The 26,937-nt window shown below is 37.6% G+C and overlaps 2 protein-coding genes across 2 annotated transcripts in view; both read left to right on the top strand.

The window, feature by feature from the left end:
* Positions 1-92: 92 nt before the first annotated feature.
* Ric (Ras-related protein interacting with calmodulin) lies at positions 93-9,180 on the top strand. The gene is made up of 5 exons (XM_034979186.2): positions 93-603; positions 1,551-1,624; positions 2,061-2,255; positions 2,700-2,840; positions 3,280-9,180. Exons 1-5 carry the CDS (start codon positions 465-467, stop codon positions 3,388-3,390), a joined length of 660 nt encoding a protein of 219 aa, XP_034835077.1. The 5' UTR covers positions 93-464; the 3' UTR covers positions 3,391-9,180.
* Positions 9,181-14,619: 5,439 nt separating this feature from the next.
* The window catches only part of LOC117991968 (atrial natriuretic peptide receptor 1), a 32,363-nt gene continuing 20,045 nt past the window's right edge, over positions 14,620-26,937 (top strand). Inside the window, exons 1-6 of the mRNA XM_034979608.2 lie at positions 14,620-14,828; positions 18,049-18,214; positions 23,494-23,577; positions 24,004-24,166; positions 24,913-25,032; positions 26,571-26,680. Coding sequence (XP_034835499.2) covers positions 14,701-14,828; positions 18,049-18,214; positions 23,494-23,577; positions 24,004-24,166; positions 24,913-25,032; positions 26,571-26,680 — 771 coding nt within the window. The 5' untranslated portion in view covers positions 14,620-14,700. The remainder of the gene's footprint in view (positions 14,829-18,048; positions 18,215-23,493; positions 23,578-24,003; positions 24,167-24,912; positions 25,033-26,570; positions 26,681-26,937) is intronic.

The following is a 26,937-nucleotide window of genomic DNA, read 5'->3' as shown; positions in this document are numbered from 1 at the left end:
ATAGAACCAGTATATAGTAGATAATCTATGATAGAACCTAACCGCATACAAAAGTGGCACATGCACGAATCACACACATGCGCACAAAAAGAAGCAAACGAACAAGCTTGGCTCAGAATAAATTGGAATAAATACATGTGTATATCTTATATCTTGGTAGTTGGTACCAGCTGGCTAAAGCCTTCTAAAGCCAGAAGAAGAGAGAAAAAAAAGGATAGACAATATTAGCCTTCAAATGCTTCAATCAGCTGGCGATTTTTATATTATTGGCGAGAACCTATTTTTTTCTTTAAAATTCACTAAAATGTGTGTTAAATGGCATGTCGTTTGATTTGTTTACCAACTAAACGGGCACGGTGGTAGTGTTGGGGGGCGGTCTGTGCGGATGGCGGGTGCAAAAAGCGAGTGTGTCGAGTGACCGCGGGCGCGGCTCGTCTGGGCCCCCGCTGGAGGCATGCAGCGGCATGGCGGAGGCTGCGGGCACGTCGCGCGGCCTCCGTGTCTACAAAATCGTTGTGCTGGGCGACGGCGGCGTCGGCAAGTCCGCGGTCACACTCCAGTTCGTTAGCCACAGCTTCTTGGACTACCATGACCCCACAATAGGTATACCTCAAATCCTTTAAAGCGCATATTCGAAAGCTTATACTACCTATTCCTACAGTTGTATTCCGTACTTATATATGGCTTGTAAAAATATTTACAACAAATACCAGCCATATGGAAACTTCTATTCTCATTTGAAAATTCACTTAAATAACATACTCCAGCTTGGCACAGATGACTTATGCGTGCAGAAACTTTCTCTGAAGGTGGGTCTGCGCTAGACGAACCGAGCACAAGCGGAGCCGTTCTCGGCTCCGTCGTTCGCGGCGTCAAGTGTGGATGTACAACGAACCTACAACGATCACTGTCCTCGATCACTGCGAGTGCAAAGCAAATCCCTTTGTGTTCGTCAAAAAACCGACAACAGGCGGAACGCAGCCGTGCACGAACGAAATGCTCCCAGTGCCCTCGTTCGAGGCTTGTAAGTCAGTCCACACTGGACGAATTGTGTTCGGCTCATGCTCGGCTTGTGCTCGGTTTGCCTAGCGTAGACCCACCTTGAGAAATATTTTATCTCGAAACATAAAAGCTTGAATATAATGCACTTTTTCAGTTAAGTCTTTTCATACTGATTTTTTAACTAGCTCCCAGAAGACTTACATAGACATGGAGATGTCTCCCAACAAGTTCAAAGTTTTCATTAAGCGGAAACTTATTGAAAAACCTTATTACAATGTAAAGGATTATTTAAATAATAAGAAAGCCTAGGAATGAGTTGCTAAACAGCTTTGATAGTTCTAATAAGTATAAGTGATTATTAGTATTAGTAAATCATTGTATTGCAAATGCAAGTAACAATCTCAAAAATCAATGATTTGAGTTTGATACAATAAGCTGATTGTACTGATAATAAATATTGTTATTTCAGCTAAGGCATTCAATGCATTTAATGTTTTTTATAACATACCTAAAAGATATTTGGGAATGTATTGTATTTATTTTTTCAGAGGACTCATACCAGCAACAGGCAGTGATTGATGGGGAGCCTGCACTACTAGACATCTTGGACACAGCTGGACAGGTAATTATCATTACTCATATTATAAATGCGAAAGTGTGTTTGTTTGTCCTTTAATCACGTCACAGCGAAGCAACAGATTGATGTTAATTTTTGTATGGTATGCCGGATAATTGAGGAGTTCCCACTGGATTTTTAGGCACCAAAATCCACACGAATGAGATCGTATCAGCTTAGAATATATGGAAAGTTAAGGGATTGTATACATTGCTAACTATCAAATTACTAACTATGTAAACAAACCTTACTTTGCCCTAAAATGTAATTACTGCATGTCTTGCCTGCTTCTCTTCAGTAGAACCTACACTGTGAACTGGCTGTAGAATTATTTATTTCACATTTGGACACTTCTTGTGTCTGTATCTGGAGCGACTGCTCCTTTCGCTCTACCTTAAGGCTGAAACTGATGCTAGGATGTAAGTGCATGTTTTGTCAACAGGTGGAGTTCACAGCTATGCGGGAGCAGTACATGCGTTGCGGCGAGGGCTTTATGCTGTGCTACTCGGTGACGGACCGCCGCTCTTTCCGCGCGGCCGCTGAGTACAAGCGCCTCCTCGCGCAGGCGCGGCCCAGCGAGCGCCTGCCGCTCGTGCTCGTGGGGAACAAGCTGGACCTGGCGCCGAGGTTTAGACAAGTAAGTATCATGCCGATTCTTCATGATGAACCCATCGCCAGCCGACTACTGAGCACAGGTCTCCTCTCGGAATGAAAACGGTTTAGGCCATAGTCTGTTACGCTGGTCAAATTCAGATCAGCAGACTTCACACAGGTTTGAAAACATTATTGAGAACTCTCAGGCATGCAATTTCCTCACGAAGTTTTCTTTCACCGTTAAATTAAGTGACATTTAATTGCTTAAAATGCACATAACTCCAAAAAGTTTGATGTGAACCGGGGACTGAACATCCGACCTCCTAAATAGGAGTCGGATATATTATAGAACAGAATAGAATAGAATATGTTTTTATTCAAGTAGACTTTTTACAAGCGCTTTCGAATCGTCGGGTAGTTTTAATTTACCACTATTAACTGCTAGGCTATCAAAGCTCTCAAAGTTTTTATTTTTAAATTTTAAAAGGTAACAACCGAGGAGGGCAAGGCGTTGGCGACGCAACTGGGGTGTCCGTTCTTCGAGACGTCGGCGGCCCTACGGCACTTCGTGGATGACGCTTTCCATGGGCTTGTGCGCGAGATACGACGCCTTGAGCGACAGAGACAGGTGATGCAGCTAACTCAACACACTGTATAGAGTGAGATGGATAACAAAGATCCCGACAGTTCCTGTCCCACGAATGATGACGTTGTCTTAGCGTTAAAAAGCTTACAGTACGCGGCAGAAAGTAATGTACTTCGGCCTTTAGAATGACATTTCGGCTTTGTGGAGCATTGTCTCTGTCACTCATACCTTAATGACGTTTTGTCAGTCTCAATAACAGCGACAATGCTTTACAAATCTGCTATCTCCTTCTAAAGGTCGATACTTTCTGCCGCGTACTGTACGTTACGTTAGCACTAAAGTCGGGCTTACGTCCATTATGGGAATAACTCATGATAGTTTAAACGCTAAAATATTTGGCGATTGAAAAATAGGCCTTTAGTCATATTGTAATTTGTTAGTTTTGTTCCGCCAAAAAATTCAAAGGTTACTCTTTTTCCAGTCGTCAATACTGGGCAGTGCTGCGTCCGGGGGAGGTGGCCGTCGTCGCTGGAGACGACTCCGCAGCATCTTCGCTCTCGTCTTCCGCCGCCGGCGCCGTCACACGCCCTGAACACAGGTCTCTATGCCTATCACTTTAAAGCCTTTTTTCGTTTAAACGTCTGGTCTTAATACACATTTTAGTTGAACATTTCTAAAGGCATTAAGCCATTTTTTTGCATACCAATTTCTTTATGCGCAAAAATAAAAATGATTTTGTTTTTACGAACAAAAAGTTCTTTATGGTCTTAATCATCGGGTTGATACACCTGAGACCCTATTCACACGAAATTAACATCGCAACATGTACCTCATTTTTAAATACGATAAAATATTTTACCAAACATGTAGTGGCACACGAGTGAATTCATGGTTAAAACTGTGTACGTTTTTTGCAGTACAATCAACGTGTAAACAGTCCTATACTCGATGTATGCCCCACTTAAGATTTATCCTGCAAAAAACGTGCAGTGTTAACGTTGTGTGAAAGAGGTCCAAATCTTACCAAATAGAACTGTTCACATGATTAAAACTGTAGATTTTTTACTAATATGTACAAACAAATTGTGAATAGTTGTATACACTATGTATGCGCCACTACATAGTATGTATTTCATTTCCTGCAAAACTTTTTTTAAATGTTTTTACTAAGCTTTTGAGAAAAGATTGTTCTATAAACTGAAATGTGAATTATGATCAGAATCTCAACTTCCTCTACCTCATATTGATGCTTATTATTATAAGTTATTGTATTATGTACCAATTTTAGCCATGTAACTAATGTACGTTAACTAATTTATTAATAAATTAAAATATTATTCCATAATAATTATTATTGTCTTCGCAAATGATATAATAATAACAATCTATTAAAAAGCATTCTTGTTCCCCTAATATGAGCTTTTATCAAATTCGAAGACAAAATTCGATGTCGAGATGACTTCAAAATCGTGATCCTTTTGAGGTGCATTTTTACATTACCTTATCATAGCTCACGTAAATCATCAAAGTTTTCGGATGTGGAATCCTTTACAAAGGGTACTGAAAACAATTGTATTCTACCTCTATTGTATTTAAATACGGTTCCTGATAAAAGCCATAATATATAGATATAAAACAACATAGGCTACAGAGTGTTGCAGTAGTTTCAACCCAATAATATGAAACTCAAATAATACACGGTTAAATCTAATTTTTATAGTTTTATTTATTCTTAAAAAGCCTTAGTTATAATCGGTATTCTATATTTGTTTAGAATTAAATTTGTTTGGTGTTAACTACTGTGACAGTTCTAAAACTTTTCATGAGCAGAATTTTGGTAACTTGGCTTAATATATAGGCCTAATTGCTTAGTTATATTCAAGTTACATAAATAATACAGACATTTATATGTATAAAATGTTTGGTACTTAAAATAAAATTTAGGATTCATGATAAAAACTGTAGTAACATCAAATTCCGAACTGAACTTTGATTCTTTTGTACATAGAAGATACATAAAGTAACTTAACAAAATCGGCAATTAAACTAAAAGTGGTGTTATCGTTTTCCTAAAATTCTTCACGGAAAAGGACCACAATATTACAATAATGTAAATGTACAAATAAGAATAAAACGTTCAGCAGCATAATATAATTTGCCCTCGGTTGGGAGGTTCATTCGTCGATTAAAATTTCTAAGTATATAGTCATGTCCACAATATTACTAGTAGTATAAAAATGCGTTGAACATTGTCTAACATTCGAAATCCAATGGTTGCCTATTTGAAACTGGCCTCTAGTAATGGATGTCTTCCGCAATGGAACCCAAGAAAGCAATAATATATCTAAAAATTAGATTTTGCCGTTTTATGTGTCATAGAATTTCTAATTAGATTGTAAATTTACAAAGTGCGAGTTTGTGAGAGTTAAGTGGTCTACGCAATTGCGACCTTGGGTAAGAATGAATAAGTTACATACAGTCGATAAAAGTAAAACAATGTATAGGTAATTAACATGTAATAAAATGAATTGGACATACGTTTTAGTCCTATCCTAGTGTGTTCCAGATTTCTAAAGAATCTTAGAAAGACCCCATTCACACTCTATTAACACCGCATGTTTTTATGTAGAATAAATCTTACCGAATGCGTATTGCGTAGTGGCGCATACACTAAGTATAGAACCGTTTACACGGTAAAAATTGTATGTTTTTACAGTACAAGCTGCTTGTGAATGCTTCTACACTCAATGTATTACGTATTCACTACGTATTCTGTAAGATTTATCCTGCAATAAGTCTTAATTAAACATTACATTAAAAAACACGACTGCTCAGCGAAAAAACGAACTAAAAAGTAAAAAAAAAAAACACATTAGAAAATAGCTCCATACAGCCGCCATATTGAAAAAAAAAAAACCAGTGTCACTGAGGACGATGTAAGGATTCTAATTGCTAACGATACATCCACATCTATTCTGGCATTTACAAGTTATAGTGGAATAAAGAATCTCACATACATGAATCCGAAAAACATTACACTCCTTTTTTGGTCTTGTAAAAACCATGCAGTGCAATTGCCTCAAAAGTTCAAGCTTTAATGCGTCTATCAAAATGTCGCAAGTTCTTGTACTTTGCTAGATCACTTAACTTATCGCAAATACATTTATTTTAGTAGCAAAGTAGCTAATAAATGTTGTTTCCCGACCCCTGTAGAGTAGAAGAGACATTTTTACATTAAAATTGGACTTAGATTGATGTAATTTTGGAACATGGAATAGACAGGGTTGCCATACCTACTTATGAAAGCTCATAAAAACCTCACCAAAAAACATTTCATTGAAAATCTTCAATATGAAACTTAGTCATATTTTGATATATTATTAGCTAATATCTAATACACAGATATTTACCTACAGATAAACAACTAGCGTGGTTTCCATAAACCCTCTCGCTCAAGCAGAGGTACTTGTGAAATGTTATTCCTTCTATTTTACCTTCGCTTCGGCTATTGTAGCCTAGTATACAGCAACCCACCATTCAACTCAAACTCAAACTCAAATTATTTATTCAGAATTGGTAAAATTTTACGCTTACTGATGGTCAAAATTGTATTTAATTTTCAAAACAAATCAAATATTTCTTTAAAACACTTGGGTCAACATAACCCCACTTTACGTTGTTTGTCACAATCTCACGTACAAAATACATTTTGAAAAGCAAAAATACTGGCCACGGTGATAAAATAATCATTCGTCACGTTCTAGTAAGTGCTTAAATGCATTTAGCTATCTTGCTCTAACATTATTTTACAATAGGGTACACACCACTACGGATATTTGTTCTGAAATCTCTTAATTAGGAACAATTAAATTTTAGCAATTTTCCTAAAGAGCGGAGGTAATTTGGCAACCCTGAAGTAGGGTAACGACAGTTTACAAATATTTAGACTTTCGATTTTCCATTACTTGATGAGATTTAAAGGTGAAATTATTATTATTAGATAAAAACTTAAATTCATGTTGAACCTACGAGTACTTTGCTCTGCGTTCAATAAGATATTCGTTAATATTTTGTTTCTAAATCTACCATTGCATTAAAAAAATCTCTTATTTGTTTGCATTGCCTATTATGACGGATCACAAGCGGATACAAAATGCGAAATCCTATGCGAAAATAAATCCGTTTTTGCTTTTGTCAGTAAACTTCTTACAAAATAGTTTTTATGCGACCAGCAATTAGTATTTTTGTAAAGATCTGAAACGTAAAAAAATGAGTCTCATTTTAAGGAACCAAAAACTTATTATCTATTATTTATTTTATTCAGACCTGAAGTACAATTTGAGTAATATAAAATAAAGCGTGTTCTTTACAATCTTTGTGACAGAGACAGCAATAAGAATAAATTGAAAAGAAATATATTTATATTATGATAACTTATTTGTGTGTGTGATGTTAGTAATGTGAAACCTATTGAGATTTATATTGTAATGTTAGGTCGATACGCACAAATTTTAGAGTAGCGGTTATTGTGAATTTAAGGACCATATTTGGGGCTGCATATTGAACTAAGGGTTTGTTGTGTTTTGACTTTTGATTGCCTAACATCGCGACTTCAATGATAATAAACTCATAATAACTCGATTTATCGTATGGCTTCTTCTTCACTCTGGGCTGGTTTCCGCACTTAAACGTTTCCGTCTTGTGCGTATGGCTTATCCTGTAAGGCGGAATTAGGACCTCCCAGAAAAAGTAGTACCTACCGAAGTTTTAAAGTTACAACGTGCTACTCTGATTCTCGCTATTGTCAACTCTTAAATACGACTAGCAGTATATAGTGCACGCAAAACAAGTACATACCTAGTCCAATCTGAAGTTGCAATATAGCGGTTTGATTTGGTTTGGTTTGATTTTAAATATTCTGTATTGCGATACGCCGAACAATAAGCGAGACAATGGCCAAAATATTCAAAGTGCATGATTAGATTCAAACACAACAAATCCTATTCGGAATGCGGCATTCTATACAGTTGGGTTTACCTGCAGTACCATGGTGTCAAACTAGAGTATTGATTGATAAAGTATTCATAAGTACCTAATATGAGCTTTGCGACCTTTGGCGCCGTATTACGCCCGTTCCAAGGGCACAGTTTTCTTAATGTAAACCATTCACTTATAAGTTAACGATCATCGTCAGTTGGCACTCTTCTCTTAGGTCATTAGCAAAGATATTATTATACAAAACTCCTGATCTAGGCAAACCTTAAACAGTTGTTTTTAAAAGTGAGGACAAATTCGTACACTTTGTGTGACACGTACCTACGCGTACCGACACAGACTAGACATCTTAACGCGAAGTTGACGCACCTTTTGACCTGTATAAGAATCATTTACATTATATTTTAGCCATCGAAGGTTTTCTACGAACAGTTATTTTAATATCACTCATGAAGCAGCAAGAGCGATGTAGAACCAACAAATGTTTTTATGCGAGTTTTGTTCCCTGAAACAAAACTCGCAAAAAAACTAACGTTATCTTTATGTTTGCGTAAATCTGTCGTACAGAAATGCTTTAGTACGAAACACACAGTAACACTTTTCCATTTAAAAATAACGTGGTATTAAGGAAAGTGGTTGTTTTACATTAAGATAAATTTTAATATTACTACCCACCCATGTACAATATGACAATTTACAAGCAAGTGTCAGATTTCTTATAATAGTTTTTAGTTTACATTGAAGAATTTTTTTCATTTTTTTCTGACTTCTGGCACTTGCTTGCTTTTTATCCAATATTGATAATTCATAAGAAATATAAAGTGTTCATATGTTTATTACATGTCAAAATAAAACGCGAAATTATTTCTAATTACTAATAAATAATCTGAAAACCGCCTCAGTTGGACCGTATAAATGCCATATTTCAAACTAAAAATATTAATTATTGTCATATTCCATAGATTTTACAGTTGTTGTGGGATTCACCAATAGGCATCTAGTCATTATTAGTTTAGGTAGGATTGTCCTGTTATAATATATTTGACTAATAAAACAGGTCTTAGTGTATAAATGTTAATTGGTTGTACAAATTACGGTAATATTGGTTTTCAATGAAATCTTGATATTTAACATCTTATTTAGTATGAAAAAAAGTGTTTTTCATTTATGCATTCCATAAAAAAAACTTGAAATCCGATTTTACTGCAATCCCATTTTAGAGGATTTATATAAAACGTTAGTTTTTAAGTTTTTTTATCTAGTATAAGTGGAAAAAGTTAAGTTTTTTTAAATCAAGTATAAGTGGAAATGTTCTTTTATAAATATTTTTTATTCATACTTATTTGATTGATTTTTTTTTGTTATTTATGTTTTTTATTTAAGAAATATATTATCACAGTGGAACTAATCCTCGTTGTTTCTTAATCAATTGTTTATAGCGTTGCTCCGTTGCCATGATGGCCACCGAAATTTATAGATAATAAATTTTTATAATTAAAGTTTATCGTTACTTGCAATAGTTATGTTGAAATTTTATATTATATTTATTGTTTGTAAAACAATTCGTAGTAATAAAAACATGTACCTAATTTATTTAATCCATGTTAATGCAGTATAAATTTAAGTTTTTTATACGCCTTAACAAAATTGTTTACACATTTAATTTCAGAAAATAAAAGTTGTTTTATTTTTGTTAAATTGTATTTAATTGTTAACATTATTAAAATCGATTTTAACCAATAACGATTAAGACCAGTGCATTTAAATGTTACGCTTTGAAACATTTAATATAATTTCAAATAAAATTAGTCCCATAGCTATATTAGTACACCTATGTGTATGTAGTGGTTTTAACAATAATATTATTATATTATGTATTAATCGTGTTTTACTTAACAGTATACATATTATGTTAAAGATGTAAATTTTGTTCACATTTAATATATTTGTGAAAAAAGTTAAATAGGTAGGTACCTATTCTGTTATTTGTAATTTTTTTATAACACCAAATACCAACTAAATTTACATATTTGTATAAATCGTATAAGTATTTAAGCGCAAAAGTCTAATATCACAATAGTGTAATCAGGGAAAAATTTGAATATTCGAATCGATACTTTCATTCGATTAACCAATTTACGGGAGCAATCAAGTCCCTATTAATTCTTCTCGTTTAGAAGGGATTTTCAACAAAAATACAAATATATTCGAAGGTATTGATACAATCCGAGTACAGAACACTAATAGCTGTGGTTTTAGCACTAGGGCAAAAATTTGATAAGAGAAAAAAAATCACAAAGTGCACCATAGTGGGAACATTAGATTGAAGTACTAGTATATTGTCCCTCTTTGGATATGTAGTTACAGTACGCGGCAGAAAATAATGTTCATCGACCTTTAGAAGGAGATAGCGGATTTGTAGAGCATTGTCTCTGTCGTTGAGACCGACAAAACGTCACAACTGACGCGTACTGTAAATAGATCTTTGCGCTTTTACGGTACCTCCAACTAATTTAAGGGAATATTGTAAACAGTGTGTAGAAGTTTTGTTGAATAAATGTCTTGTTTAAAAGCGTTGAGATTCGTTTTATTTTATAACAGACTAGCTTATGCTCGCGACTTCGTCCGCGTGGACTACACAAATTTCAAACCCCCTATTTCACCCCCTTTAGGGGTTGAATTAAAAAAAAAAATCTTTCTTAGCGGATTGCCTACGTCGTAATAGCTATCTGCATGCCAAATTTCAGCCCGATCCGTCCAGTAGTTTGAGCTGTGCGTTCATAGATCAGTCAGTCAATCACCTTTTCCTTTTATATATAGGCACAGATTAGACAATAGTTATTATTTACGGGAGTATATAGGTCAGTAAGCGGAGAGTTTTACCCTAAAAAAGTTAGACCCATTACGCACGGTCGACTAGTTGCTTCTAGTAGAAATCTGTAAGGAAGTTGGCTAATCTATGCGCACGGAATCGCCGCAACTCCGTGCGCACACGAGTATGTACGGCAGTTTCCATGTAAATTACAGATACTATCGACTGAGTTGCCGGGTAACTATCGACCGTGCGTAATGGCTCTTATCGCGTCAAAGATAATTTATTTACTTGTAATAAATTCTCTGCGTATGGTAGAAGTAGGAATGGCTGAAATCGCAATGAATTTATTTATCTATTCCTACCTATTTAGGGATTTCACTGAGTTGATAGCCCCCTGTTTTTCGAGAAACCCTAGCGAAACCGGGCGGATCAGCTAGTGTTCCATAAAGCAAAATTGGGAACTACCTACCTACCCTACCCTCTTTTCTCTTTTACAAAAAAAAAAGTTAGATAGGAATCAAAATAACTCTTTTCTCAATCACTCAAATAACTCTTATTACTTAGTCACTTTTCTCTTTATGGATATAAGAGATCCCTACCGTCAGCAATATTATCATCGCATTATTATCCCGAGGAAACCCTTTACTTTACTTGGGTTTTCTTACTTATTAGTTAGGTACTAGATGATGTCCACAGCTGGATATAGGTTTTTAAAAAGAATTTTGAAATTCTTTAATCTTTCGGAATAAACCGTAGTTCAAGATCGTCTCCGGAATACAAGCTATCTTTGTACCAATTTTCGTCAAAATCGGTTAATCATATGGGCCTCTGAAAACCCCATAATATCTAACCATCAGGTAAGCATTTATAATGCACTAGCTGATGCTCGTGTTCATTCGCGTCGATGTAGGGTTTTTAATCCCGTGGGAACCCTTTGATTTTTCGGTATAAAAAGTAGCCTATGTGTTAATCCAGGGTAAGTGTAATCTATTTCCATTCTAAATTTCAGCAAAATCCGTCCAGTAGTTTTAGCATGAAAGAGTAACAAACGTACACACATACGCACAAACTTTATAATATTCGTGCGATAGTGTGATACATTTTCTGAACTAACTCGCCATTTTTGCTCTAGGTGTCAACTGTCATGTAAAAAGTAAGCTAGTAAGTAAGTAAAGCTAAAATGGCGAGTGAGTTCTCAAAATGTACGCACTATAATATTCTTGCTACACATAATAGGTAGGTATGTATACAACTATACGGATCGTATACGGTGTTATGTCAAATGTGCGGTATGTCTGCCATTATCCCCATAATATTTCGCACTAACAATACAGACTATAAACTTGCAGTTAATGGGCGACTGCCGGCATCTTAAAGCTTTGTGGCCATCCGGTCAATGTATCCACTTTCCCGGCAAGGAGCCAAGGACATAGCCAGAAATTTACTCAGTTATACAAAATATATGGGTACAGTACGCGATAGGTTGAAATGGCAATCGGGGCGGGAATATCCCGCACGCCCGACGGGTCCCTGCGCTAACCTCGTGCGGGCGAGCGCGAGTGATATGCGGGCGTCCCCCCGTCTTATACCCCGATCGCCATCTCGACCTGTCGCGCACTATACCTACAAAGTACAATTTCGTCCCCAAAAACGTCGTTGACCGTTGTCGTCAACCGATAGAGACGTCCACTGCTAGACAAAGGTCTCTTTCACAAGCCACGGTCCGTCTGAATCCAGCGGCTCCCTGCGACTCGTTTGATGTCTATGCACCTAGTGGGCAGTAGGTAGGTCGATTTCGTAACACCTGCATAGATCATTATTACAATCTCAATTGTTGTGATTGGCTGAATTTGTGCGACTCTTGTTGCAACAATGCATTGTAGCTAATAGTGAGCGAGCATCAACCGTTCAGAGGTGATTGCGATCGTGACATTGTAGTTGCTGGTCTGCTAACGCTGCGCTTCCGGCTTCCTTTGGGCTCAGGACTCCAACGTCTATCGGTTCGTCGCACTGTGTCCCTACATACTTAATACAATACTCAGTAGGTAGGTATAACTACTACCTAATTGATTCATAAAATATAATAATCTTTTCTGTTAGGTACTGATACTTATAAAGATATTGATCTACGATAAAGTGCTCTCCAGTTTTATGAGTAGACGAAATAAAAGTTATAAGCCAATAACATGTTGTTATTTTATCCAATGGATTACACCTTGAACCTTGTATCTACCTATGTGCTTATATCATAGAGATGTACAAAATATGTTGAGCCATGTAGTCTTAACTCTTAGTGCTAATTTTTTTACGAGAAGTTTCATCGCGATAGCGTCGTCGGTGACAGAAGGGCTAGCTAATTTTTTCCGCAACGGTTTAGCCTGGCTGTTATGAAAAAATGTAAGCACGGAAACGAGAGGCAATGGACCTAATATTTTTAATATTATAAGGTTGATGACGAAATGAAATTGAATTTCCGTAGCTTTACTTACCAATTTCCGGCCTTCAGTCAATTCCTTTCTGATTATGAGAACCTATTTACTGGAGTACACATTAGACAAGAATTAGGACCGACCTGAGCGTAATCCTTAGACCGGAATGGCTTATAAGTTAGAATATCTAAAGCTGATCAAAGCAAAGCTGAAATTCAATAAAGAAATACCAACCTACCTACTAAGTATAATTTTGTTTTATTTCGGTTTAGGTTTTTTAAGTTACACATAAATAGAATACATAGAAATACATTAGGTGCGTGTTTCAGGATTTCCAGAAATTCTCAACCGATTTCAAAAATTTCGAGTGAAGCCGGGTCGGGTCAGCTAGTCATAGTATAAGTATTATAATATTGAGTAAGTATACATTAAAAAAGTATTATTTTTTAAATATTATGTAGGTATTATTTCGGTGTAAAATTTTCCTTTCTCCACAATAGTGAAGTCTAGCAAAAGGACTAGATAAGTAGTCACGAATATGACAGTTTCTAATAGTCCAACAAGTGGATTTTAAACACACAACAATGGAGAATATCGGTGTTTTCTAATGTTGCATTAATTTTTTTTAGCTATATACATTACACCAGTCTTCGCCAGTCTCCATGCAGCTATCTCTGTAACAATGATACCCACAACTTGGTCCACGTGAATTTCATTTTTTACAAATCCTGTGAGAATTCTTTAATTTTCCGGGATCAAAAGTAGCCTATGTCTTCGCCAGGATGCAAGCTATCTCATTTTTATTATATTAGTATGAATAAAATCAAATTTCATTAAAATCGGTTAAACGGATGGGCAGTCAAAAGTTAGTAGAGAAACAGACACACTTTCGCATTTATAATGTTAATATGGATAGATTTCAGACATTTCAACTTTCTTGTTCATAAAGCGACAGTTTTCAAAATGTATTCAAGTTGTAATGGGTCCGAGAGCATTAATTTCACGATCTCTCGCCAAGGGTTAATGGCGGGGAATGACGGGAAAAGCGACCTGTTGCGTCACGTCCCCCTAGCAGCCGCTAGTCCTACAAGTTTTATCATCTCGGACTCGCCGTCTAAATGTATTCTGTGTCGCCGTCAGTATAATAAACATCTTCTGGGATATCGCACGCTTTTCCGTCATCTGAATATACAGTGCGAGAACAATATCGCGACTTTGAAAACGTATGATTAAAAAAAAACCCAATAGAGATTGTTCTGGTGTGCGTCGAAAGTTTTTAAAATAATACTTAATTTTTAGTACCTACAGCGAATTTTTATTTTAAAAATCAGTAAAGCTTTTATTTATTTGGAAATTCAAACACGAGCCAATCAGTTCTGTTTTAATAAAAAGTGGAAAACAGTTTCCTGATTTCAACGGCCGAAATATTTTCTTTCAGAAAGTACTTATTAGGTACTCAGAGATTTAAAAAATATTGTTTTCAGAACTTACTAGAGTTTCTGAAATACTTTCTTAACGCTTCGAGTGCTTAAATTAGAGGCGTGCGAATATTTAGGCTTTTAAAAAGTTAAAAATGCTTTTAGTAAAGTTATCACGTCTTGTGTTGATAACTTTTTTATCTGTTTGCATTTCTAAACGCACTGTGTACAAAGTGGGAGTGCTCATGGCCTCTCGTTTGGACTCGCCGTTCGATTTAGAACGCTGTGGCCCAGCCGTGGACCTGGCTTTGGATAAAGTGAACGAGAAGTTCCTTGCTCATCATAATGTTGAACTGCAAAAAGTTCAGGGCAGGTAAGTCTTTTTTGTTTTGAATAGGTAAGAAAAATGACCACCACCATCATCATCATGATTCATGATCAACCATCGCCGGCTTACTACATAGCACGGGTCTCCTCTCAGAGTTAGAAGGGGCTTTGACCATAGTCTACCGCGCTGGCCAAGTGTATATTGGCCGACTTCACACACCTTTGAGAATATTATGGAGAACTCTCAGGCATGCATGTTTCCTCCTTCCATAATTAAAGCAAGTGATAACGTTAGGAAAAGTGATCAAATGTTCTCCTGACCAACTTTTGGTCATGGCGACAAATCTTAACGGAGACTAGGTAGTGCAAACACAGGTGCACTCTATATTCCATCACTTTTATAGCCGATTGGACGGCTATCCAATACGACCGAAAATCAGGCGCAGGACTGACGGCCTTACGTGCTCTACAAGGCATAGAGGTGTAGCTCGAGCTCTTTTTGAGGAAATTTCGAAAAGGGTTATAGAGTCAACCGGGGACCCGAGAGCTGGCAGCTACCTTGGTCAAAGAATTAGTTTGGCCATCTTGGGTACAATGCCTCGCTGCGGTGGTCTCGATGAGGTTTTAGATTTAATTTAATTTATTTTAGTTTTAATTTAATGTTGTTTTTTTAGATTTAAGTTTATTTAATAGAATAATTGTAATAATATCTACTTGTAAATCTAATTTTAAAAAGAGCAACCACTGAGTTTCTTACTGGCTCCTCTCGATAGGAAAGGCATTCCGAACCAGTGTGGTGGATGCATTAGACGATTCAAAAGTACTTGTAAAAATTATTTGAATAAAATTTAAATCACTAGATACACAATAAACCAACTAGGTACCTACCTAATTGTTTCGCCGTAAAAATTAAAATTACAAATCGAAAATATATAAATATCATCTAAACCACCGTAACGAGGCAAGGTGCCCCCAGAACACTGGCGGCGTTACCTCGTTAAATAAAAAAACTTTTTAACCGACTTCCAAAAAGGAGGTGGTTCTCAATTCGGGCCGTTTTTCTATATTTGATTTGGTGCGTACGCCAAACTGAAGATTTTTCCAAGAACTTATCATACTAAAAACCAAAATTAAAAACCGGGTATTTTTGCTTGCGAAATGAGTATCCCTACTTCTAAACAATAGGGTTCTTCAAAATTATAGATTCCTCCTAAATCCAATGTATATGCCATTACATCAAAATCCATTACTACGATTATTATGATACCCGATAGTTTCGTGTAAGCATGTGAAACCCATCATGTTTGCATATCGTACATCAAGTTTCCTGAGCAATTTGCTTACCTACGTAAATAAAAATTGATTTGGTTCGGGAGACTTGGTAACGTATGTACCTACAATACTTAGCAGAACTTTTTTAAATTAGAGATTTAATAAAATAGATGGACCGAAGAAAGGATCGCGGGGCGATCCTGCCAAAGGAGTGCTTAGGCACTCGTACTAAGACAGCTTGTGTTACGAGTGTCGTCGCCTTCCTCCATACCTTGTTACATAAATTATATTATACCTACTATGTAGCTTATTTATTAACTTCAATTAAGTAATTAAATAAAACTCTCAACCATGTAGGTTTTTTTTCTTACGATATTTTCCTTTATCGTTAAACCAAGTTATATATTATTAATTGCTTATACATACTCCGAGATTAATTAATAATTAAGAAGTACGTTCCCGGGATCAACCCCGGACCTCCTCCCCCTCCCCAATCTGAGGCTTACCACTAGGCTCTCTCAGATTCTCTATTAATAATAATGATACCATATTATTTCCTTATTCAAACACAAAATAAATTAGCTTTATATGGACGCTGTTTGTTTCTTTAGATTAAAATAAGCTATTGATTCTAATCATACCGAAGACTTCACTTTGTTTTCATAAGCCATATAAAGGCAAAGCGTTATTACGCATATGTAATTTTCAAGAACTTTCGCCTTCTATTCAACGAACGATGAGCATACAAGATCCTATAGAAGAATTTTACTTATTATTCTAGTCACGGTCTCTTGAAAGACACGTCTTATTGTTTGAGATAACTTGGTTTGTTCAGCAGGGATTTTGATTTTCGAATCTAAAGGTTCAAAGTGTGCGTAATGCAAATTTTCAATGAAAGCTTGTGAATTTTATAAGTACCTAAGTACAAACAGCTTTGGAGTTTTAAATTCATTGCTTTTCATTTTTGTTCAGGGAATCACCACTCACATTGTAAAATGCGAAAGTATGTTTATTTCTTTAATACCACGTCGCGACGGGGCAAGGGATCGTCGGGATTTTTTTCATGATTATATTTAAATACCTGGAGTGACATAGAGTACTTTGTATCCCGGAAAATCAAAGAGTTTCCACAGTATTTTCAGTTAACTTAATTCACGCGGACGAAGTCGTGGCCATCAGCTACTATCTACATAAATCTGTTTTCATATAATTTTTTATTAAAATCTAAAAGTAGCTTGCAGTCCAGTATACTTATCATATTTTTAGGGTCCCGTAAATTTAGGTTTAGGTTTATAGGGCTCCTGAGATCAGAAAAAAGGAACCTTTCAGGATCACTTTGTTGTCTATCCTATCTGTCTGTTGTGTCTGTCAAGACCCATCAACGGCATCAAAACTACCGGGTACTTGCCGTTGACTTAGAATCATGAAAGGCAGGTAGCAATGTCTTATAGCACAAGCAGGTAAAGCGAAAAATTCGAAAACTGTGCATTTGTTGTTACATATCACAAAAAATAAAAGTGTTATTTCTTGTACTAACTATGGTACGTAATACGGAACCCTTCGTATGCGAGTCCGACTGGCACTTGACCGGTTTTTGTGAAACAAATGCCGATAACAGATGTACCTACATTGGTATACACAACAGGCCATTGGTAGCGCTGCAACAAAATGTATGGAGCGTGACGGACTGCGGCGGACACTTGCCTATATTTCATCACATATTTTTATTAACCTCAACAGGGAATAGCTACATAGCTATTGTACACGATTAGAGCGCAAATTGAAAATCAAATGGTCTTACGTTCAAATCCGCGCCCATTGAGTACTTGGAGAAGAAATGGGAAATACCTATTACTTAGTCAAGTTTAACTTCACTAATATTATTCAATTTTTTTTTTGAGAGAGAGCTGCGTTTTTTAGGCCCGGGACACATCACCGGTGCGGCATCGTTGCCTTCGTAACATGGTGAAGTTAACAGTGACAATATTCCACAGTTACCCAACCTGCTCGGGAGCCATCGCTCCGGGGCTGGCAGCGGATATGCACTTCAAAGACGACGTGATCGCCTTCGTGGGCCCCGCCTGCGCCTTCGCCTTGGAGCCTGTCGCGCGCCTCGCTGCTTACTGGAACACACCGATCATCACGGGCATGGGAGATCAGGTATTTATAATAGACTAAATGATGCCCCTGACTTCGTACACGTAGGGCCTTTTCACAATACATGCAGTGCGACGTAGACTTAAATTTGGAAAAATGAAAAGTTTCCACGGCATTTTTAAAAATCTAAATCACGTAGACAAAGTTCATTATCTGCTAATTATGTAAAAGAAGTGACTAACATATAGACATTTTTTTCATAACTTTAGATTAGGTTGCTCATCATTTTAATCTTCAATCTTTTCAAATTTCAATAGTTTGATGGAAGACGTAATCGATCAGAAAAACTCGATTAAAACTACGACGACAAGACAGTATGACTCGATCAAAACTTAGTAAAAGGAAAGAACTATTAAGTATTCTGTGGAATTCACTCGTGCAGAATACTAAAGATTATTATAAAAGTGATAACTCACAATAACAATAATAATTTCTTATTGATTTTGTTTAGATTAGAATCATATTGTTAGTTATTACTTTTTGAATAATTACTGCAGAGTTCGTAGAGGATACGAAGCTCTACGCGTAGCACACGGAAGCATAAGGAAATAGGTATTCTTACAGTAGCTTCCCAATATATTTACAATAATATAATTTTTGTACGACAAAACATTCACAGTTACAAAAAAAACAGTGATATCCATGATAGGCAAACTAGAAACAAAAATAAGCTAGCTACTCCTGCGCTCCGCCTCTGGAAGGTGGGAAAGTCATTTGTGGGAATGAGTGTAATATTTTATAATAAAATGCCACAAGCAATTTTAGACTTGCCTTTACACAAGTTTAAAAAATGTGTTAAAAGTATGCTCCTAAAAAAAGCATATTATACAGTCGCAGACTATGTAAACGATAAAAAAGCTTGGATTTGACTCGCTCCAGCAATGCACGGGGCTGCAATGGCTTGTATAGTACGGTATAATAACATTGTAAATTGAAAAATTAAAAAGAGCAACCGCCGAGTTTCTTGCTGGTACTTCTCGGTGGGAACGGCGTTCCGAACCAGTGGTAAATTAAAACTACCTGACTATTCATAAACACTTGTAAAAAGTTTACATGAATAAATTTTTTTTTATTTATTTATTTATTTATTTACACGTAGAGCTACGCGTGCGTACCACATTACGCGCCATGTGCCATCTACGCGTAATGTGCTACGTAATATGGTTAGTTCCTTTTAGGGTCCCGTTACCGAAGGGTGCCAACGGGACCTATGAGGTACAAAGCCTTTGCTGCCCGTCCGTCCGTCTGTCTGTCAGCGGGCTGAATGTCGTGAATCGTGATAGCAAGAGAGTTGAAATTTTCACAGAATGTGCATGTTATAACAACAAATGATCAAAAGTTTTGTTTGTAAAATACACTCGCTTATGTACATCTTTGAGCCCATGTTACTTTAAAGTTAAACATCTTTACAAAAATCTGCAAAACACAGACACAGATTTTAGTTTCTAAATAGTGTCTACAAAATTTCATTGGTTTTGATTGATGTGAAACAAATTACGATTGCTTAGAGCGCGCTACGAATAGACTCCTCTGAATATCTTTTAATACCTATTTTAGAACCGATTTCGATATCGTCCGCAGGGCACTCATTTCAGCCAATGTGCCCTGTGTTCTCGAGCCACCAGGGCTGAGCCGTACAGACGGCAAGCGTCCAGATGGCTTGACGCTCGTCCCATGGCAAAACGGCAAATGTCTGCTGTGGGACGCGACGTGCACTAGCACCCTCGCGCCAAGCCATCTGGACCGGACGTCGCGGGAGGCCTGCGCCGCTGCAGAGTCCGCTGCCGCGAAGAAACGGGCTGAATATGCCCCTCTTCTGGGGAAATACCTCTTTGTTCCACTGGCGGTGGAGACGTTGGGTTGCTGGGGTGAGGAAGCGAAGGGTTTCGTGCGTGACATCGGCCGTCGTCTAAGGGAAAGAGGTTGCGATCCGCGCTCTGGGGCCTACCTGGTCCAAAGGTTGTCCATCGCCATTCAGCGTAGCAATAGTGCCAGCTTAATGGGCACCTTTGGCCCAGGGGCAACCAGGGGCGGACTTTTTGACGACGTTTAATTTTAAGTTGGTAAGGTTTAAGTTTATTTAATAGAATTGTGTTATTATAATTTAAAATATATATTTTAGAACCTATTTAATTAGATACTCCTTTTTAAAATTCTCGTCTGCAACTTATTAATTCAACTTGAGCGTACAAGTTTTATGAGATAAGTAGAAGGTTGGAAGTTGGAGGTGTTATCAAACTTTGTAAATTGTTAAATATCTGGCGCCTATATTCAAGACAATATTTTACTTTTATTGTAGAGTGCACAAAACGCCTTTAGTGTCGAGTTGTCGTATTGAATCTAGGGATTCATTTGCGTTTTCAAGAAGCATGATAAACAGTTTTTTATTCAAAGTATTTAAGTTAGCACTTGACTATAAAATCCTGGTGGTAAGTGACAACATTGCAGTCTGACTGCAACGTGTCTGGATGAGGTATGGCAGTTTTATAAAACCCTGTGGCGGTTACCACAATAGAAACTAGATGGCGCTGTTCAATCGATGACGTAGTCCCGAACAAATGTACCGCCGATAGCAATCGCACTAACGGAGTTTTCTGCAATCTGGACTATATATAGAAGTTTCAAGACGTAACCGTCGGCCCAGCTGGCGCTACCGAGCACAACCAACCGCTCGGTGGGAGATCTCCCCTTTGGTACGGTCGAGCCTGCACACCGCTCCCGTACATTGGTGACACCGACGTGATCAAGAGTGGTCGCACACTACAACAGCCGACGTTGACACAAGAGTGATCGCACACTAGAACAGCCGACGGCATCGAAGATCAACCGCACACCGCCGCACTCCGCACTGCGCACTCAACGTGATCAAGGGTGATCGCATACACCGCAACACCTTTAGATCACACACCGCAAGCCGACGTCTCCTCCAAACTCCAAGTCTACAAGCAGCAACAGCAAGCACATCGAGGCCTGTAAGACGGATGTAGCCACAGCTTCGGGGCACAATGGCCCTGCACTCCATCACCAGCTACAAGCGTCCTGGTCTACCGCTTCTCTGGTTGGTTAGCAGCCATTGCCCTTCCTTCACACGCCTTCACGCTACAACGCCACCTCTCTTCACTGCTTCACACTACGCGTTCGTCTCGGAGGGGAGTGATGTGGCGGTTACCACAATAGAAACTAGATGGCGCTGTTCAATCGATGACGTAGTCCCGAACAAATGTACCGCCGATAGCAATCGCACTAACGGAGTTTTCTGCAATCTGGACTATATATAGAAGTTTCAAGACATAACCGTCGGCCCAGCTGGCGCTACCGAGCACAACCAACCGCTCGGTGGGAGATCTCCCCTTTGGTACGGTCGAGCCTGCACACCGCTCCCGTACAACCCATAAACGCTAAATGGCTTAGCGGCGCAGCTTTGCCAGAAGGGTAGGTTAGTAATTAGCCACGGCCGAAACCTCCCACCAGACTAGACCTAAACCAATTTAAACATCTTAAATTCCCCAATGACCCTGCCGGGAATCGAACCCCGGACTAAGGCACTCACCACTGGGACAAGGAGGTTGCAATACTTCTCGTACTCACACCTACCTACTACTAGATCAAAAGGTCATCATAATCATCTACCCATGACCAGCCCGCTACGGGTCTTCTCTCAGATTGAGAAGTGTTAAACCATCCACCACGTTGGCCATGTACGGATTAGCAGACTCACGCACCTTTGAGAGCATTATAAAGAACCTTCAGGCATGCAGGTTTTCTCACGATTCCTTCGCCGTTCAAGCAAGTGATATTTAATTGTAACAGAAATACACATTTATGTGCGTGCTAGCAACAGTTAGTTGCTTAGGAGTAATTACTCTTAAATCATTGCTAATTGGGTCCCGTGGTTCACATCTTAATGCTGATGAGCTTAATGTTTGTGATTAGGTACACTAATTATCTACGCCGCAGACAGTAGTTAGGTAGTTAAAGTAGTTAAAGGTCAATGTTAATGATACATTACCTAATAAACGGAAAAAGACCGAGAATTCTTGAAATAAGGATATCTAGTTCATATATCACGTAATGTAATGCTATTATAATATATTCTATGTGTATAAAAATGGTTTTAGGGTTCCGTACCCAAAGGGTGCCAACGGAACCCTAAGGTAACATACAGGAACACTTTCGCATTTATAAATAATATTATTGTATTGATTAACCAGCATTTTTCAAGTATCTTTTTTTATGGTACTAAAATAAAAAAGTAAACGTCAGTTGCCAGGTTGCCAACGAACAAAACAAGTAATTCACGCGTAATACAATCGAAGGTGTTTTCCTGCATCATTACACTTCAATCCAATCTCATTTCCCCTCAATGCCAAGTTCGCTGCGACAACATTCCTCAGCTCTCACACTGATTTGTTTGTACCCTTGACCGCGAACGACAAACGAGGGGGTAACTTTTCACTCGGGGGAGTTCGCTATGTTTTTTAAACGATCCTTTCTTCGGTATTTTTTTTTTAAATCTCTACATAGTATTAAAACAATGTAGCTTACCGCCGTCTGTCCCTCTGTACGCTAAGATCTATTAAGTAGACAATAAATAGATAAGGAGAGTGATTCAAGAGAACGGTTTATAAGTAGGTAAGTATAACTTAATATTGTTTTGTGTTAATTTGTTGAAGTATGACGATAATTGTTCAAGATGTTGGAAAAAATCAAGTCAATTGAGAGCTTTCATTGAAATACAGTCGGTTTTGGTTTGTTTTTTGTTGTTTAATAAGTTGTAACCTAGGTACCTACCTATCATTCTTGTTTTCATGCGCATGCTATACCCAATTATTTAGTTGTAAACATATTTTTGTAATAAGTATTATAATTTTTCATTAGAGACTATTTATGTTTAAGTCTTTTATATTGTACTACTAACTATCCATGTAATTATTACTGTATGTTTCCATAAAAATAAAAAATAAAAACTTAAATCTGTCTCGATAATATTTTGAAATATAACAAAAAACCACAATGACACCGCATTGCACCTGTGCGAAGCCGGGGTGGGTCGCTAGTGTTACAATAAAACTTAAAGCTAGCCTTATCTAATTATAATTACTTACTGTGCAAAATATCATGCTCGCGTGGAATGGCGGCAAAAATACCTACTGGTTTCCCCGCTGGGCAGCCGGTTCCATCTACATGCTTTCACATTTTAAAATCAAAGTGCCGATCATTGTTTTTAATAAGCACAACCTAATGTTTTAATTTTATCAAAATCCATGTTATTATTTTAATAGCCACCATCGGAAGGAGAGTTGGCAGCTCCAGCAAGCGTCGTCAGCCGAATGCATAGACTGAGAAATTTACGAAAGGGCACTCGGGTAAGTAGCTTTACTACTACTACTTTATTATATACGAGGTGTTCGATAATGTCCGTAGCATCCCAGCAATTTGAGATTACAACCAATGTGTAGATGTACCAAAAATAATGAGCCTCGTAGCGTGATACCCATGACAATTTGTTTAAAACTCCAACGCGACAACACTAAGAAACTACAAAGTTTGCAAAACTATTGGCTTTAAAGCAAACTTTACTTATGTAATAATAATATAATCTTTAATCTGTTAAAAAATAAAAATAATTGTATACCAAACGTTGATTCGCGTTGTTCACACATCACGCATCTCGCTCTTATGCCCCACCGGCCACTTATTAATGTTGATTGCATACTCTCAGGCTCGAATTGAAGCGATTGTAGAGGGTATATCTTGGTTTTCATTATAAGTAAGTAGTTTTATTCTTGCAGCCGCAAACCTTGTTCAACGATAAAGGCAAGTACCCGACTTTGACGCGGATGTCCTATTGCCAGTGCCGACTGCCTCGCGTATTCACCAGCGTGTTTGAACGCTTCGGTTGGTCCCATGTCGCCTTGCTGTTGGACAAGTCGGATTTATTTTCACTTACTGTTGGTAAGCTATGGCAGATTGTTATTAGCGGTCAGTGAAATCATTTGCGTGGAACTTTATATAACTAGATGTTGCTCGTGACTTCATCCGCGTGATTTTTTTTTTCAATTACGTGGGAATTGTTTGGTTTTCCGTCATAAAAGGCGAGCAAGTCCGTCTCCAGGATGCAACCTATCACTGTAGGTACCCAGTTAATAGATGATGCTGGCAAGTTCATCCATGTGGATTTAGATTTTTTAAATCCCGTGAGAACTTGTTGATTTTCCCCGGAATGCAAACCATCTCTGTTAACATAATTCGATTTCATACCCTGGCGCAATGGTAAGCGCTGTGGTCTTATTAGTGGGAGGTCCCGGGTTCAATTGGGATTTGGAATTTTATAATTTCTAAATGGTCTAGTCTGGTGGGAAGCTTCGGCCGTGCCTAGTTACTACCCTACCGGCAAAGCCGTGCCGCCAATTGATTTAGCGTTCCAGTACGTTGCCGTGTAGAAACCAAAGTGGCATGGGTTTATTAAAAACTGCCATACCCCTTCCAGGTTAGCCCGCTTCCATCTTAGACTGCATCGTCACTTACCACGAGGTGAGATTGCAGTAAATGGCTAACTTGTATCTGAATAAAATAAAATAAATGTATGAGACGAAATAATGTAAAATTATTAATACACTATTCCTATTAAAAATGGTGACATATTTTGAGAGTTGATTACTGTACTGAGTTGTTTAAATAAATAAATATTATTTAAACAGGTAAAAGCCTCGAATGGGGTCTAAGGAAGGAGGGTGTTCTAAAAGCAGTTCGGGAACTAGACGGCAACGAAAGGGAGTCCTGCGAAGCACTTCTGAAAGATGTCAGCATGTATGCAAGAGGTAAATATCACTTACTTGAGCTACTAGCTAATGACCGACTTCATCCACATGGATTTAGGTTTTTAAAAATCCCGTGGGCACTCTTTGTTTTTCTGGCATAAAAAGTAGTACTTAAAGACACCTTTAAAACTATATCCAAGCAAAAAATCACAATGGGTAGTAGTGATATTGTTACTAAGATAAGGAAAAACTAAAAGCTTTTTCAACTGCGATTGGGCAATAGTGTCGATGAAATAGATTTTTATTTATTTTTATGCATCATAGTTTTTGAATTATCATCATATATAAAGTAGTAGGTACGGAACCCTCGTTGCGCGAGCCTGACTCGCACTTGGCCGGTTTTTTGAGTCTGGGATTTCTTTCAAAAGGGAAAACTGTTCCTTTACCTATTAGATTACCTACCAAATCGGAAAACAGTAAAATTCCTTTCGAAAAGAAAAAGTTCTTACTTATGAAAGTAAACGCTTTTAGGAAAGCATCGAAAGAAACGTCAAAACATTTGTCTCTATGATCTTCAGGGTCTATAGGTTTACAGAGAAATCCCATAAGCAAAATCTCAATTTTCTAGAACCAGCCTCGGTCGCGTACGTCGGTCGAGGGCCTTTTTTGGAAATTCGTAGCGTAGCGTAGCGTACGCGATCGACAGTAGGTAGTGTAAGATAAAATCAAGTATTTTCCAATGCGTTAGAAACTAGTACTAGCATTAGTTAAATAGGTTAATGTAGGTACATATAGCTCTGTCTGAGGAGAAATCTAGAGATTCCCGATACGAGCAAAGTTCAAAGTCAGTGCGCTCAGTGATTCGGCTATAATTTGAAACGTGCCAATGTGTTTGACGCTTGACGTTAATAACTTTCATACTAGTTCCATGCGAGCCACTGAAATGTTTATTTTGAAAACGATTTGTACTTAGATGATAGAAAACTGTGTTTTTATTAGTAGACTAGCTAATGCCTGGTATGCAGTGCAATGACAATCGCATGCCACCTATTTTAAGTTGATAGTATTTATGACAGAAACTATCTGATGCCCGCAACTTCGTTCGCGTGAATTTACGTTTTTCAAAATCCCGCGGAGTTTTGAAGGACAGATCAGCAAACAAACATATTTTCGCATTTATAATATTGGACACATCGATGTATTGGACTAAGAACCCGTGAGACCATCGTTATTTTAGAAAATCTGAAAGTTTCTATGCGCATTGTCCCCAACACAGGTTGGAACGATCAGCGACTATGAAGTCTGGATCATCGTGGCTTTGGCAAATAACTGGTAACCAAGGTGTTAAAATCTTTCGTCAAAGTATGAAGTGTAATTTTCTTATATTTTCTTCGGTATTCACGTCTTGCATTGCTTGATACTTATAGCTCTATACCAGACACCCTTAAACTTTAATAAATTGTTGAAGCTTTATAAAATAATGAAGGTCTGTTCCTCACAGGCTCTCTCTCTATGGGTAGTGATAAGTAATGCAAATTGACAGAAGGTTCGCTTCTATATTTTTTCCACGATGCCTCACGTGTTTTTTTCCCCTACAGTTGTAATACTGAGTGTACGTGGGTCTCTCGTGCGTGAGTTTCTGCTGGCCGCACACTCTCTCGGTATGACGCGGGGAGACTGGGCGTTTTTGGACGTGGAAATATTTCAGGTATGTAGTTTTCTAAATAAGTTCATAGAAAAATAAAAACTAAACCTGACTTAACCTACTCTTATATAACTATTTACAGAATTTCCTTTTTACTACAAAAAAAATTAAACAATAATATGAAGCTCTCGGCTCTGTCGGCGTAAAATATAGAGTTGCTGAAAAATATTTTTAGTGGGTAAGTATAAGGTCAAAGAAAAGGTACCTAAAAGAGAGAATCTAAGTTCATGAAAATTTCATGTTTTTAGAGCCAGCTGTTT

Source organism: Maniola hyperantus, chromosome 20 (assembly GCF_902806685.2).
Source record: "Maniola hyperantus chromosome 20, iAphHyp1.2, whole genome shotgun sequence".
Classification (NCBI taxonomy): domain Eukaryota; kingdom Metazoa; phylum Arthropoda; class Insecta; order Lepidoptera; family Nymphalidae; genus Maniola; species Maniola hyperantus.
This window is presented reverse-complemented; position numbering and strand designations above follow the sequence as displayed.